At 40.7% G+C, this 16,193-nt stretch overlaps 1 protein-coding gene and 1 pseudogene across 1 annotated transcript in view; both read left to right on the forward strand.

Annotated features, from left to right (window-relative positions):
* Positions 1-2,190: 2,190 nt before the first annotated feature.
* The window catches only part of C2CD6 (C2 calcium dependent domain containing 6), a 133,570-nt gene continuing 119,567 nt past the window's right edge, over positions 2,191-16,193 (forward strand). The window contains exon 1 of the mRNA XM_060194151.1: positions 2,191-2,402. Within this exon, the coding sequence (XP_060050134.1) occupies positions 2,196-2,402 (207 nt within the window). The 5' untranslated portion in view covers positions 2,191-2,195. The remainder of the gene's footprint in view (positions 2,403-16,193) is intronic.
* Positions 5,574-6,880, forward strand: LOC103111226 (E3 ubiquitin-protein ligase RING2-like; annotated as a pseudogene).

Genomic DNA, 16,193 nt, shown 5'->3' on the forward strand with positions numbered 1-16,193 from the left:
AATAAAACTAGGGCTCAAGAAAATGATAAGATTTGCTATGGAGATGGGTATCTCAGAGGCTCTCAAGTACATCAATAAAACTATTGGGCCTGTCCTAGTCAGAAAGTAGCTAACAGTTGTGGAAAAGAAGAGGGTCAACATATTTATGTTAGAACTGGATTGTTCTGAAGATAGGTCTAAGTTTGGTATAAGATAGTGAGACTATCTTGCTGTTGATAGGACTGGAGCTGCTGAAAGGGCTTGCTGTTACAGAATTGTGACTCTGCTGGAAATTCTGGGGGTTATCTGAGCAGTCTCAGCTTTTCCTATGACCAGTAATGGTTCTCTTGTGGGCAGTGCAGGAGGCCACAATGTTCCCATTCAGTACACTGGAAGCCGTGCTCATTAGAGCTGAGGCTTACTTATCCCCTGCACGCTATCATCAGAGACATGAGAACACCCATATGTAGGACTGTAGTTGGCTGATGTTCCCTAAACTATCCATGTGTAGATTCTTTACTTTTACATGGCAAAGGGCCTTTTTCAAATCCTTGCCTGAGGCTCCAAAGTCTCAGATTCAATCCCCTGTACCAATATAAACCAGAGCTGCTCAGTACTGGGACACACACACACACACACACACACACACACACACACACACACACACTAGTGGGATCTACAAAACATTTCTTTGACCATGACGATAGGGAAACCTGAGGAAATACACTGCAGATGTGTTTACATGATCATCAATTTTCTCATTGATCTCTCCCTATCAGGTTTCTAAGAGTTTCAAAGGCCTCAATAGGCAAGAACCCTAGAGTGTGTTTTACTGTCTTTGGGATACAAAAGTAAAGTATCTGATAATATTTTCTTCTCACTACTGTCTCAATCAGCATAAAGCAGATCAAGACAGACACCTAGACCCCCATGGCTACAGATTCTGCTCCAGTGGATTTGAGAGGATACTTGGAAGACTACTGGCTAGAACAAGATATTCCAAGTGGTTCTGATACAGCCAGCAGATTAAGCTGTATCACCATTTGGAACAGTGGCATACACATAGCATTTGCAATCTGTTATGAAATACAAAGTTTGGATTGGGATAGATGATCTGACATTGATCAAATCAATAGATTGGTGAGGGCACTGAGAAAAATTAATAGAACAAGGTATCTGCCTTCTAGAGGCTCAGTCTAGTTTGAAGATAAAAAGTTTAAGGTTGGAAGAATCTAGGGAAGGACTCAGGCTGGGTGTGTGTGGGGGGGTACTGTCTAGGGTGAAAGAGTTCTACTGTGGAATGGGGAGAGAGATATATGCATGATTATACATCAATTCTTTCATTAAGGAGAACTATAAATTTGGATAAAAATAGGTAAAATCTTGAGAAAGAACGAGAGAGAGAGAATGCATGTCAGACACACCTGCAGCACTGTTCCACCACTTGTGAAATCTCTGCAGGTGGGGACCTGGAGTTGAACCCATGTTCCTTGTATGTGGTAATATGTGCATTCCATGGATCACTCCCTGCCCTCTTTTATTCATTGTTAAAATTGATCAATTACAGGATTTTATAAATTGAATCCTGTGTTATGTAATCTTCAGAAAACACTTTTTCCCCTGTTCAATAGAAATTCATGAAGATTCATGCAAGTTGTGTCTATCAATAGTTAATTCCTTTTGTTTCTAAGTAATCCCTATGGTAGTGTATCTTCTGTAGTTTATTTAGCTATTTACCTAGTATTATCTAAATAGTAACTTGGAGGTAGCAGTTAATTCTATTTTGTGGATATAAGACTTAACCAGAAACTAACTTTGAGCTGCTCCTTGAGTAAAGGCAAACTAGATTTCCAACAAAATAGTTAAAATAATTTTGAAGTAACAAAATTTTTTTCAGACACCCCTTGTCTCCGTATTACCTCCTCCCCGCCCCCTTCAGGTAGAGGGGAGAGGGTCCTGGGTCCTTGATCCTGGGTCGTGCACATGGCAAAGCTCTGACTTTCTTCTAAAGGAGACTGACAGCCTGGGCTGTGCTTGGAGCCCTCGCTGCACTTTTACCGGATCTGAACGCCAGGTAGGGTGCAGGGTTTCTCACCAAAGGGTGGGGGGCGGAGGGGGGGGGGGGAAAGAAGCGCGGGAAAAGCTGAGGCAGGACTGCGCCTGCGCAATAGCAAACCGTCAGTTAGGCGCAGACCCGCCCCACAGAGGATGGAAAAATGGAGCTCCACCATGAAAAGGCTAAGTCTCCCAGTACAGTTGGTGACGTGGGCTCCGGGCGGGTTCATCTCCAGCACTCATCCGCTGTGCTTCAGGGGAGTGCTAATATCAGCATAGCAGCTTTGAAGGCCAAGGAGTCAGAAAACAGGGGCTTAGAGCTCTCCATGGACGAGGCCAAGGAGGATGCAGCGCACAAGTTGCTCAGTGTAAGTGGGTGCAGGCTGCGCCCTCCGCCACTGCACCTCCCCACCCCTGGGCTGTGGGGTCTGGGCTGGTGCACGCAAGTGCGAGGAAGGGAGCCCTGTCCCAAGTGAGAATGAGCTCTTAGCTGAGACTGCGTTTACCCGTGCGCCTTTAGACATTAGCTAACTTAGCCCAGAGCCGCCTTGTAGTCACTGTTGAAGACCCACATGGTCTCAGATAATAAACTGAAAGGAGCATGATAACACAGGTGATGGGAAGTGTTGGTAGATCTGAAGCAGGGGGCAGTGACATGAATCGCATGTACTTGGTCAGAATTTTGTTGTTGTTTTTTTGTTTTGTTTTGGCAACCAGGATTTAATGAGAGAGTAGAGATAGGCTGGTAAAGCGAGATTTCGTAGTGTAGGCTCCAGGCACAGAGGGAGGGAGGGAGGCATCATGGGTGAGGAGGGAAAACGTCATCTCTTCTCCAGACCACTGTTTCAGTCCTGGATCATCTGCATCATTGGTCTCCAAATCTAAAGAATTAAAAGCCTAGATTCCTGGCACTGGCGCTGCTTCACCGCTTGTGGGAGGGAGGGGACCTCGAACCAGGGTCCTTGCACTTAGTACTATGTGTGCTTAACCCGGTGCATCACCGCCCAGCCCCCAAGAATGCATTTTTCTGTATCCCCTCCCTAGGCCCCACTCCAGTCTGGCTGTTGATTTTTGTCTTTGACTTTGGGAAGCCATATTTTGTTCCTATTGTCCTGTGTGTTGCTTTTGCTGTGCTGTCAATACCAGAGGCAGACATTGTATTAATCTGCCACCTTGACCCTTCTAAGAAAATTGTTTATAAATGTTCAGAGTGATACTATAATGTCAGATAATTATAGCACATAAAATATATTAGAGAGAACATTTCTAGTTTTTCAAAATAGTCTATCTTGATGTGTTTATTTTAAAAAGACAGTTATTCCTACTAGGGAAAAATGGAAACAGGCTGGGAGTATAGATCAACCTGCCAATGCCTACGTCCAGTGGAGAAATGATTACAGAAGCCAGACCTTCCACCTTCTGCCCCCCCAAAAGGATTTTGGCCCACACTCTCAGAGGGTTAAATGCTAGGGGGAACATGACCATGGGGCTCTGAACTCCAATCAGGACGTAGAGAGAGAAGAAAAATAAATAAATGAAAGACACTCAGAAGAAGTAGGTGTGAGTTAAAAAGGAAGAGTGGGGGGTGGGTTAATGGCATGTGGCACAAGTGCAAGGACCAGCATAAGGATCCCAGTTAGAGGCCGCCCCCCCCCCACCTGCAGGGGAGTCACTTCACAAGCAGTGCATCAGGTCTGCAGGTGTCTTTCTCTCCCCCCTCTGTCTTCCCTTCCTCTCTTGATTTCTCTCTGTCCTATCCAACAACAACAGCTATAACAGCTACAACAAGGGCAACAAAATGGAAAAAATGGCCTCCAGGAGCAGTGGATTTGTAGTGCAGGCACAAAACCCCAGCAATAACCCTGGAGGCAATTAATTAATTAATTAATTGGAAGAGAAGGCAGGACCAAAGGAAAAAAAAACAGGCAAATAAATATAAATACAAATAGATAGTTATAGAAATAATAGTACACTCAGATCTGTGGTCTTGGGATAACTAAAGCAGTTCCCATTGGAAGAGATGGGGACACAGAATGCTGGGGGTAGGAAAGATGGAATTATACCCTTGTAATCCTATAATTTTATAAATTAATATTAAATCACTAATAAAAAGAAGAGGTCCAAAAGACCAAGAGACATAAAAATGCTTCAAGGCATTGACTGTCAGAGAAATGCAAATAAAGACAACAGTGGGATACCACTTCAAAAATAAGTTATTTCACTTTATAGTGTCACCACGCAACTCTGAAAAGACAAATTTACAGGTTTAAATATTCAGAAAGATATATGTGCCCTATGTTCATAGCTACATTTGTCACAATAACCAAATTATGGAACAACCTGAGTGCCCGACATCAACTGCTGAATACTACTCTGAGGGGCCAGGCAGTGGCACACCTGATTAAACACACACATTACAATGCACAAGGACCCAGGTTCAAGCCCTTGCTCCCCACCTGCAGGGGGAAAGCTTCATGGGTGGTGAAGCAGGGCTGCATGAGTCTGTCTGTTTCTCTCCTCTCTCTACCTCCCCCAATCCCTCTAAATTTCTCTTTCTCTCTCTTTAAGATTTTATTTATTGATTGATGAGAAAGATAGGAGAGAGAAGGAACCAGACGTCTCTCTGGTACTTGTGCTGCCCAGGATTGAACTCAAGACCTCATGCTTGAGAGTCTATTGTTTTATCCACTGAGCCACCTCCCAGAAAACTCAATTTCTCTTTCCAATAATAAATAAATAATATTTGGATACTGTTCTGCAATTTGAAAAGATGAGATTGTATGTTTGGGGGCAAAATGGATGGAATTAAAGGTGTTTATGCTCAGTGAAATAAGTGGAGAGGTGAAGAACAACTACTGGAAAAATTTGTGCCTATATAGCATGTAGTTAATTAAAGCAAGTAAACTTAGAAAAACACCGTACTAACCCAGCTGTCTCCTGAACTCTGTGAGAACTATGCTGATTATCAGAAAGGGGCACAGAAATTCGGTGGTGATGGGTGTGGACACACATACACACACACACACACACACACACACTCGAAACTGCATCCCTGAACTCTTATGTTTTGTTTGTTTGTTTGTTTTTTGCTTTCAGGGTTATCACAGGGGCTTAGTTCCTGCACTACAGAATATACTGCTCCTGGTGGCCATTTTTTAATTTTAATTTTTTGACGGGGGAGGGGAATAGGACAGAGAAATTGACTAGGGAGGGAAGATAGAAAGACAGACACCTGCCGACCTGCTTCACTGCTTGTGAGGCGCGCAGGTGAGGAGCCGGGGGTTCGATCTGGGATCCTTTGTGGGTCCTTTGTACTATGTGCGATTAACCCGCTGCGCCACCGCCTGGCCCCCAGATCTTATAATTTTTGTAAATCACTATTGCACCACTAATCAACAGAATTAGAAAAAAAAAATACAAATCGATTGCGGAAGGCCAGGCTTGCCATATTGTGCGGAGGCACCGGAGGCCGCGGGGGCTGGATCCCAAACCTAGCTCAGGCCTCGGCCGGAGGAGTCCTAGAGGAAGCAGACGCTGCAATGTCTCAGGAGGTGCAGACCAATGGAACGTTGTAACCATTAAGCAAAACATGGGAACTCAGTTTGTATGAATTACAACGAAGACCTCAGGAGGCAATAACAGATGGCTTGGAAATTGTGGTTTCACCTCGAAGTCTACACAGTGAATTAATGTGTCCAATTTGTCTGGATATGTTGAAAAATACCATGACTACAAAGGAGTGTTTATATCGCTTTTGTGCGGACTGCATCATCACAGCCCTCAGAAGTGGCAATAGAGAATGTCCTACCTGTCGGAAAAAGCTGGTTTCCAAAAGATCACTGAGACCAGATCCACACTTCGCTGCACTCATCAGCAAAATCTATCCAAGTTGTGATGAGAATGAAGTTCATCGAGAAGGAGTACTAGCCAGGATCAACAAGCACAACAACTAGCACGCACTCAGCCATAACACTGAGGAGGGGCTGAAGATACAGGCCATGAACAGATTACAGGGAGGCAAGAAGCAACAGATTGAAAATGGTAGGGGTGCAGAAGATAATGGTGACAGTTCCCACTGCAGTTCTTCTTCTTCTAGCATTTGCCCTTCTTCCGTAACCAGTCAACAGCCTCAAATTGAATGCTGTCAGGAGCTGCTTGTTGCTGGCTTTGAAAGTGACTGGGATCCATGTGGATTCAGTCGGCTAGGAAGGATCGTCAGTTTCCCCAATGAATGGGTACTCACGGGATGCACCACGAGAAGGTCGATCCAATGCATCCCCCACTGCAGTAATGCATCCACACACAGCAATCAGGAAGCAGGACCTAGTAACAAACGAATCAAAACATCTGATGATTCTGGGCTTGAGCTTGATAATACTAATGCAACAGTGTTGATAGATCCAGTAATGGATTGTGCTAGTGAAATGGAATTAGTATTCAGGCCTCATCCCACACTTATGGAAAAAGTGCACAGACAAGATGCATAAACACTTCAGGCAGTGCCACTGTTGGTCACTTATCCAAGTATCTGGCCGTGAAGTTAGCATTAGAAGAACTTAGAAGCAAAGGAGAATCAAACTAGATGAACCTTGATACAGCCAGTGAGAAGCAGTATAGCATTTATGTAGCAACGGCAAGTGGCCAGTTCACTGTATTAAATGAATCATTTTCTTTGGAATTGGTCAGTAAGAAATACTGGAAAGTGAACAAACCCATGGAACTTTATTATGCATCAACAAAGGAACACAAATGAAAGCTTTTACTAAAACCAGTTCTGAGAATGAACTTTTTTATAGCCTATTTCTTTAATATTAAAGATGTACTGTTATTACTTTTACAGACAGAATCTTGGCTATGTTGTTCAGTTTTCTTTCTGAGCCAGACTTGTTTACACTGTTAGAACCTTTTCCCCTTAATTTAAGTTTTCCTTTCTGGGACTGCAGTTATTCACAACTTTTTCTCTTCTTTAAAAAAAAATACTGTGTGTGTGTGTGTGTGTTTCACAAAATAATAGTTCCACTTGGAGCACCCTTTTGACCCAGGAAATTTTCATAGTTCTGTATTCTGAAGTTAAGATTCAATTGGCCTTCCTTTTCCCGCTTCTAAGAACTTTTTTTAGGCCTACAGAACGTTAATATGTATTTTAACTTTTTTTTTTCCTGGAGTCTTGTATATTTATAGTTTTCTATATAAGCTGTAGTATCTTCATGAAGACCAAGGCTGAAATTTACTGTGCTTAAAAAACTATTCTCATAGGATTATTACTTTCATGGTATTTTCTTCCATAATATCTCATTTAAAAAAAATTTTTTTAAATATTTATTTTATTTATTCCCTTTTGTTGCCCTTGTTGTTTTATTGTTGTAGTTATTATTGTTGTTGTCGTTGTTGGATAAGACAGAGAGAAATGGAGAGAGGAGGGGAAGACAGAGAGGAGGAGAGAAAGATAGACACCTGCAGACCTGCTTCACTGCCTGTGAAGTGACTCCCCTGCAGGTGGGGAGCCGGGGTTCGAACTGGGATCCTTATGCCAGTCCTTGTGCTTTGTGCCACCTGCGCTTAACCCGCTGCGCTACAGCTCGACTCCCCATAATATCTCATTTTTAAGAAAAGTTCTTTATGAACTTAGTGTCCATTGTCATGCAATGCTACTTTTTCCATATATATATTTGCCTCTAATTTTGGAATGTCTGACCCTGGGGAAGAAAACGAAATCTTAAGGTCTCTGAGAACTTGGTCCATTAACAAATTCCACTGAGAAAAGGTTAAAAAAAAAAAAAAGGTTTAAGTGTATAGTTCTAAGTGTATATTTAAAGAAGTCTTTTTTTTTTTTTTTTGTATCCTGTTGCTCTAGTTTTTTTTTCCTTTTTTTTTTTTCCTCTTAAAATATCAGAGATGGAAATATTTTGCACTTTAGCCTTGATGAAAAGTACAAGATATGTTCAGAACTTCTCTCATTCTATTTTAATTGGTAGCAAGTTTCAAGAATAATGCAGCACATTAACATGGGGAGAGGGGGCTGCTTCTGTTTGAAATGTTTTTAGCATTTTGGGTGGCCATATCAGTTTATACATTTGGTGCTCTGCTAATTACATTCTACAGAAGCAAATTAATGGAGTCTTGAGACCTGCCTTGATACGTAGTGAAAGATAATTCTGTAGAATATCAGTCTGTTAAGTCATTCTGTGCTTCTTAATTTAATATTGAGGACAGTGTTGGGTATTTGGGTACCCAGAAGGCTTTGTGATGACAAGTCAGAAATAAGATTGGCTTGCATGTTATTTCTTATCCCTGTCCTGATTCAAGGTATGTTTCCAAGTTGATATTAATCACACTACTTACTAAGATATGTTTGTATAAAGAAATTAAGGGGTTTGCTTGGAGGAAGTAGTCCTCCATTACCATTGCAACTAAAGCCTGTCCAGGCATTGTGACTATTTATCTGTCATTGTTGACAGATTGGGGCCAGCTTGATGTTTCAAATCTTCAGCCCAGTATGAAAACTTAAAGGTTTATTCACTTTTTTTTTTTTTTTTTACCATTTTACTGAAAATATTTAAAATATTTTTACAAGTTTTTTTTTGTTGTTGTTGTTGTCTTGGGTAACATGTTCCATGAAATTTGAAAGTCACCAAAAAAAAAAAAAAAAAAAAATCAAGGGAAATTTTGTATCCAATTCTTTTTTCTGGTGTAATGTTAAGTTGTATAGATTACTAATGCATGTCCCCTGAATATAATCCTGGTTTTGTGATATAACTGCTTCTTAGATTTTATTGGTGACATTAGATTAATGGTTGTATTAAATAACTAAATTCTCATTGTGATTACTGATTGAAATTTTTTCCTTACGCAAAAAAAATTATTCGTAAACATAAGCTTTGTGCTTAGAGACATGTATGTGTTTTCATCTTGTCAGTATGGGAGAATATGAAACTCTTTGCATCAATCCTGGAAAAAAAAATACAGGTTTGTATAACTGAAAGCTGTTTGCCATCATAGACAAGGTTAGCAAATTTGGACCTTTTTTTTTTTGAAACTGAAAGTACATGATAAATCTTTGCTTGCTAACTTGCGTTTTTATAAGCCATTTTTAAACTTTTTGATTAATAGTGGTTTACAAGAGTGTAAAGTTAAAGGGTACAGTACCCGCCATTGAGTAACTTCATTTGTATTGTGTGTGAGAACACTGAATATTAATCACTCCATCAGTTTAAGCAGTGCCAAGGATCAGGCCCAGGACCTCACACATGCAAGGCATGAACTACCACTGAGACACTCCCCAGCCCAGTTTACATTCCATCTACTGCCTATAGTTAGCTGTCTGGGTTTACTTTCCTATCTGTTAAAGAAAAATAATAAATTTGAATACTTTCTCCTGCTATTCTAAGAAACAAACCCTGAGTTCTACTGTGAATGTCCTTAATTCATGGGAGTCATTGCTTTTGAGTGTGGACAGTTAACCTGAGAATTGAGGGGGAAAAAAAGTGTGGAACCAGGCAGAGGACCTGAGTTCAAGCCCTCAGCCCCATACTTGCAGAGGGGAAACTTCACAACAAGTGAAGTGCTGTTGTAATTGTCTCACTTTCTCTGTCCCTCTCTATCTCCTTCTCCCCTCTCGATTTCTGTCTGCCTCTATCCAATAAAAATAAATAAAATTACATACCTATGTTAAACATAATCTTTAGTCACTATTCCCATGTACCTGTAGCTTGCAACATAGAATGGTACAGTATGACTAGTCAAAAAAGTCACTCTTTTTCACATGGAGAAGATCTGTATTAAAGTAAAATGGAGTAAAGGAAAAGTTCTCAGTAGTTTCCCCCCCCCCCCCCTTACATATGTTCTTCAGCATCAGATTAGTTTCCTGAGGACAGGAACCCTTCCAGCAGTAATCTGTACAGTGCCGGTGGCCATGTAGTCATGGCAGGACATCAGTCAGTGTTAGTTAGCATGGGTAGAGCAAGACGCCCTTGAGGGTAAGAAGTGGAAGAACACTGGGCAAAGGCAAGTGGCGGGGTAAGTGGTCTTCCAAAAGAAAATTAGGATACAAGAGAACCTACCAAAAAGATAACTGGGAGAAGTGTGGAACGATGTGAGTGAATAGAAGACACTCTCCCCTTTAAGTTCTAAAACCATGTATTTATGTAATTATTTATTTTAAAGATTTTTATTAGTGATTTAGTGTTGATTTGCAAACTTATAATAAGGGTATAATTCCACACCGTTCTTACCACCAGAGTTGTATGTCCCCATGCCCTTGGAAAATGCATTAGTTTTCCTAAGATCACAGATACGGGTTGACTATTATTTCTATAACTCTATATTTGAGTGTATTTTTTCCCCTTCTTCCTATTCCCTTTCTGGGTCCTAATGAAATTGGATTTCAGAGCCCTCTAGTTATCTTTCCCTAACTCATCTTCCCCTCTGAGAGTATTATTTCTTATTTTATTTTATTTTATTTTATTTTTTATATTTTGTTTTATTTTTTGCCTCCAGGGTCATTGCTGGGACTCTGTTTCTGCACTATGAATCCACTGCTCCTGGATGTTAGTTTTTCCCTTTTGTTGCCCTTATTATCATTGTTGTTGTTATTACTATCGTTGTTGTTGGATAGGACAGAGAGAAATAGAGAGAAGAGGGGGAGACAGAGAGGGAGAGAGAAAGATACACCTGCAGACAAGCCTGTGAAGTGACCCTCCTGCAGGTGGGGAGCTGGAGGTTTGAACTGGGATCCTTGAGCTGGTTTGTGCGCTTCATGCCATGTGCGCTTAACCCACTGTGCTACTGCCCAGCCTCCCCTTTTTTTTTTTTTTTACCGGGGCACTTTTCAGCTCTGGCTTATAGTAAGGGCCACTCCTTTTCCCCCTGTATTAAATGTGGCTTTAGTTTCTTTTAAAAATATTTTATTATTTATTTTGGGTAGAGACAGAGAACTGAGAGATGAATGGGAGATAGAAAGGGAGACAGAGAGACATCTGCAGCACAGCTTAGGACTTCAGGAACTTCTTCCCTGCTGGTGTAGTCTTTTTTTTTTTTTTAATGGCTTTCATTGAAGGTGAGGCCAAAGGTGACAGAGGTGAAGGCATAGTAGAAATCAAAATTCTTTGCAAGCACAGGAGACATTCTAGGTGATGTCAGAAGGCATTATGAGACTAATATTTAGAATTCTTGTTCAAGATTTGACAAGGAGCTGCTTTGTTCGTGCTACTGTCACTGAAAAGAGCTCTGCCAAGATAAGAAGGGAAAAGTCAAATTGGGGAGTGTGTTTTTTTCCACATTGTTAAGGATAAACATTTTGTTAAAAGTTATTTTTTCCCCCATTATTTTGTCTTTATTGAAATTAACATTCAAAAAAGACTTTCATAGTTGAGTTATCTGAATAGACCGCATAAAATACAGATAGTCAGTTAATTGTCTAGGATTTTCAACATTATCAAATAGTTTTTGTGTTAGATCATTTTGTCTAACTGTAGACTAATGTAAGTACTCAGTATATTTCGACTGCTTGTGTTCCTGTTTAGGCTCGTATCAGTAGTTTTTTTGACATTTTCTTTTCTTTTTTTTCTTAATTTCTTTATTGGAGGATTAATAGTTTATAGTCACTAGTAAAATGCAGTAGTTTGTACATGCATAACATTTCCACATAACAATTCAACCCCCACTAGGTCCTCCTCTGTCTGCCATCATGTTCCAGGACCTGAATCCTCCCCCCACCCCCAGAGTCTTTTCCTTAGGTGCAATACACCAACTCCAGTTCAAGTTCTGCTTAGAATTTTCTCCTCTGACGTTGTTTTTCAACTTCTGTCCATGAGTGAGATCATCCCATATTCCTCCTTTTGTTTCTGACTTATCTCACTTAACATGATATCTTTGAGCTCCATCCAAGATGGGGTAAAGAAGGTGAATTCACCATGAACCTGAGACTTTGGAGCCTCGGGAATAAGAGTCTCTTTGCATAACCATTATATGTAATCTACCGCTGTTAATATTTCTCAGTTTTCCACATAACAATTCAAACCCCCCCCCCCAGTCCTCCTCCGCCATCATGTTCCAGGACCTGAACCCTCCCCCCAACCCCACAGTCCTTTACTTTGGTGCAATACACCAGACCCAGTCCAAGTTCTGCTTTGTGTTTATTATTCAACTTTTTTTTTTTTTTGTGATTGGATTTGTTTCATTGAAGATGCCTTTAAAATTTAAATGGAAAAGAGTTCTGCCAATATTCTCCTTCTAAGTATTTTATAGTTTCTGGTCTAACATCCAAGTGGTATGAAATCCCCTACTATTACTGTGTTGCTGTTAGCATATTGCTGTACCCCTTTCAGTAGGTGTTTGATGTATTTAGATGGCTTCTCATTGGGTGCATAGATGTTAATAATTGTTAAGTCCTCTTGATTGACTGACTCTCTGACCATTAAGTAAAGCCCATCCCTATCTTTTTAGATTTTATTTAAGGTCTATTGTGTCAGATTGAGAATAGATGTCCTGTCCTTTTTTTTTGGGGGGGGGGCATTGGCTTGTATGGTTGTTTTCCATCCTTTCACTTTGAGTCTGTTGAGTTAGGTGGGATTCCTGCAGACAACATGTGCTTGGGTTGTGTTTCTGATCCATCTTCTTACTCTGTGATTTTTAATAGGTGAATTCAGGCTATTGGCATTTATTGATATTATAGATTTAAGATATTTTAATGCCATTATTCTAAAATTTTAGAGTGTTCTGATATATACTATTTATAGGAGACCTTTCAGAACTTCTTTCAGGGCAGGCTTGGTGATAGTTGATAGCTTCAACTGTTGCTTGTCAGAGAAGGTTTTTATACCTCCATCTAGTTTGAATGACAGTCTAGCAGGATACAGTAGTCTTGGTTGAAAGCCTTTCTCATTGAGCACTGGATATCTCGCCATTCTCTTCTGGCCTGTAGTGTTTGTGTGGAAAAATCTGCTGCTAATCTTATGGGTTTTCTTTTGTAGGTGACTCTTTGTGTTTTTCTTGCAGCCTTCAGGATGCTTTCTTTATCCTTACTCCTTTTCATTGTAAATATGATGTGTCTTGGTGTCTTTAAGTCTGGGTTAATTCTTTTGGGACCCTCTGGGGTTCTTGAACCTTTATGTCTTTTATGTTGTCTAGACTAGAGAAGTTTTCAGCTATTATAGCCTGAAGAATGCTTTCTTCCTCTCCCTTTCTTTCTTCCTCTGGTAAGCCAATAATGCATATATTGTTTCTTTTGAAGTCATCCCTTATGTCTTTGTTGCTATCTTCAGTATCTCTTAATCTTTTTTGCAGTCTATTACACTTCTTTCTTAATTTTCTCTAATTCATCCTCAGTCTTGCTAATTCTGTTTTCTGCCTCACTTATTCAATTCTCTCTCCCTTCTGTTGTTTTCTGTAGCTCAGATATTTTGTTACCGTGTTCTGATACTGTTTTAGCTTGTTCAGCTAGTTGTGATCTTAGCTCAGCTATTTCAGCTTTCAGCTCTCTAATTACTTTGAGATAATTAGTGTTTTCTTTCAGAGTCTCATTTGCTGTTCCCCCATTTCTGTTGATACTACTTTCAAAGTCTTTCTTCACTCCTGTGACTAATGCCTCAGTTAGTGTTTGGATATTGTCCTCATTCTTATGTGCTTCTACCTTTGGGGGGGGGGGTTAATCTGGGATTTTTCCTGGTTTGTTTCTCCAGTGTTTCTTCTTGATTTAACCTCTGAACATGGTGTGTTATGAGATTGAGGTTATGAGGTCCCTCTGTCAGTATTATTCAATCCACTAATCACACTTGCCTGGACTGACTTGTGTCTAAGTAAGATACTTAAAGAGTTCACAGGCGTGGAAATCAACAGTTCTTTCAATGTGGTCTCAATCTTTGTGGTAAAGCATGGTGACTGCTAAACCCTCTTTTGTTTTTTGTCTTCCCTGTAGGCTATGGAAGCCTGAGGGCTTTTTAACTATAAGTAGATTTTTTTTAGCTTAATTACTCACTCTTAACCTAGAAATAAAACAGGGTGGGAAGAGATAGTACAGTGGTTATGCAAAGAGACTCCCATGCCCCAAGGGTCCAAAGCCCCAGCCCCAATTCAGCTTCTGAGACAGCAGCCACAGCCAAGCTGGGCAGTAGTCTTTTGGCTCTGTGAGTTTCTGAACAAATCTTGTTTGTACTCTGTGGGTTCTGAGGTAATTATTCAATTTGTCTCCAAATTTATTAGGAGAACAATGTGGAAAGGCTGCCACTACACAGCCCCACTTCCAGACCACTGGAGTGTGTGTCTTCCCCTGAGTCGCCTGATCAGGTTTCTGCCCCTGATGTCAGCACAGGGCCTCCCCACTGCTGCTTCAGCCTCCAGGGAGGGTAGCAAAGAGACTCACAGTTGCATTTAGTGAACCTTAGGGGTCCTCTCCTCCTATCAGCAGTTTATTTGTTGATAAAGCTCAGACAGAAGGTGGTGCCTCAACTGGCAAACCGCTGGATGCGCTTGAGTAGATATGGGCATTCAGCCTCAGGAGTGCTCCTTAGGCCCCTCTCTGTCCATAAGCCACACGTGTTTGCACTCACCCGTGACTTGATGGGTTCCCAAAGTATTCCGAGTCTTTCTTGTTTTGTTCTCAGGTGATCTTCTTTATTTATTTATTTATTTATTTATTTATTTATTTATTTATTTATTTATTTATTTTACCAGAGCACTGTTCAGCTCTGGCTTATGGTGGTGTGGGAGATTGAACCTGGGACTTTGAGCCTCAGTCATGAGAGTCTGTTTGCATAACCATTATGCTATCTACCCTCCACCCTACTTTGTTATTCTTGACAAAACATTTCCAACACACAGTTGGTTTATATCAACTCTCACTATGACTTGAGAATTTACGTACAGTGTACCACTGTTTGATGTATTTGTGACAGCAAAGCAACTGTTGCTCAGGAGTCTTACAAACTAAATCTTACATTTAAAACATAAAGGTGGTCAGATGAGGGGCTGGGTGGTGGTAGTGGCATTGGCAGTGAAGGGACTTGACTTTAAGCACTCAGCCCACACCTGTGTACATGTGGCGGGGGGAAGTTTCACAAGTGGTGGAGCAGAGCTGCAGGTGTCTATCTCTCTCTATTTTTTAAAAGTATCCTTATTTATGTTGGATATAGTCATTCAGAAGTCAAGAGGAGTTGGGGAGACAGACACCTGTAGCCCTGCTTCACTACTCACAAAGCTTTCCCCTTCAGGTGAGGACCAGGGACTCAAACCTTGGTCCTTGAGCATTGTAGCATGTGCACTCAACTGGGTGTACCACCACCTGGCCCCTGGTGTCTATCTCTGTATCCTCCTTCCCTCTAGATTTTTCTGTCTCTACCCAATAAAATATTTTTTAAAAAAGTGGGCGGGAGTAGATAGCATAAAGGTTATGCAAAGAGACTCTCATGGCTAAGGCTCCAAAGTCCCAGGTTCAATCCCCCACACCACCATATGCCAGAGCTGAGCAGTGCTCTGGTAAAGAACAAACAAATGAACAACCACCATCAACATATATATGCAATCAGATGCAGCTATAATAAAATGATTCAAGATGCATTTTTTTCAATAAACTATTTGTAACATACCCAAAACCAAAAATTCAGAGTGGTTTAAAATGTCCATTTATAAATAAGAATTTTAATCTAAACAAATGCAAAACAAAAATTTCAAAATGGCAGTCACTACAGAGGTGACTCAGGTAGAACTCAGGACTTAATCTGTAAGGCCCCACACTGGATCCCTTGTATTTCATATGCCAGAGTAGTATTAAAGTTTCTTCTCACACAAAATAAATAAGCCTTCCAGGGTCAGTCCCCAACACCACCATAAACCAAAGCTGAGCATCACTCTGGTCAGGGATTTCCATTTTTATTTGTTTATGGACTCTCTATACTGTCTAACACAGAGGCTGCCTCATTTTGCATTCCCACCAACAGTATAACAGAGTTCCTCTTCCCTTCTTTTCTTTAATTTTTTATTAGTGATTTTATACTGATTGACAAGATTGTGACGTAACAGGGGTACGTTTCCACACAGTTCCCACCATCAGAGTTCAGTATCTCCTCCCCTCCATTGGAAGCTTCCCTATTCTTTATCCACTGGGACTATGGACCAAAGATCTCCAGGGGGAGCAGAAGGTGGAAGGTCTGGCTTCTGTAATTGCT

This window comes from Erinaceus europaeus, chromosome 7, assembly GCF_950295315.1.
Source record: "Erinaceus europaeus chromosome 7, mEriEur2.1, whole genome shotgun sequence".
NCBI lineage: Eukaryota > Metazoa > Chordata > Mammalia > Eulipotyphla > Erinaceidae > Erinaceus > Erinaceus europaeus.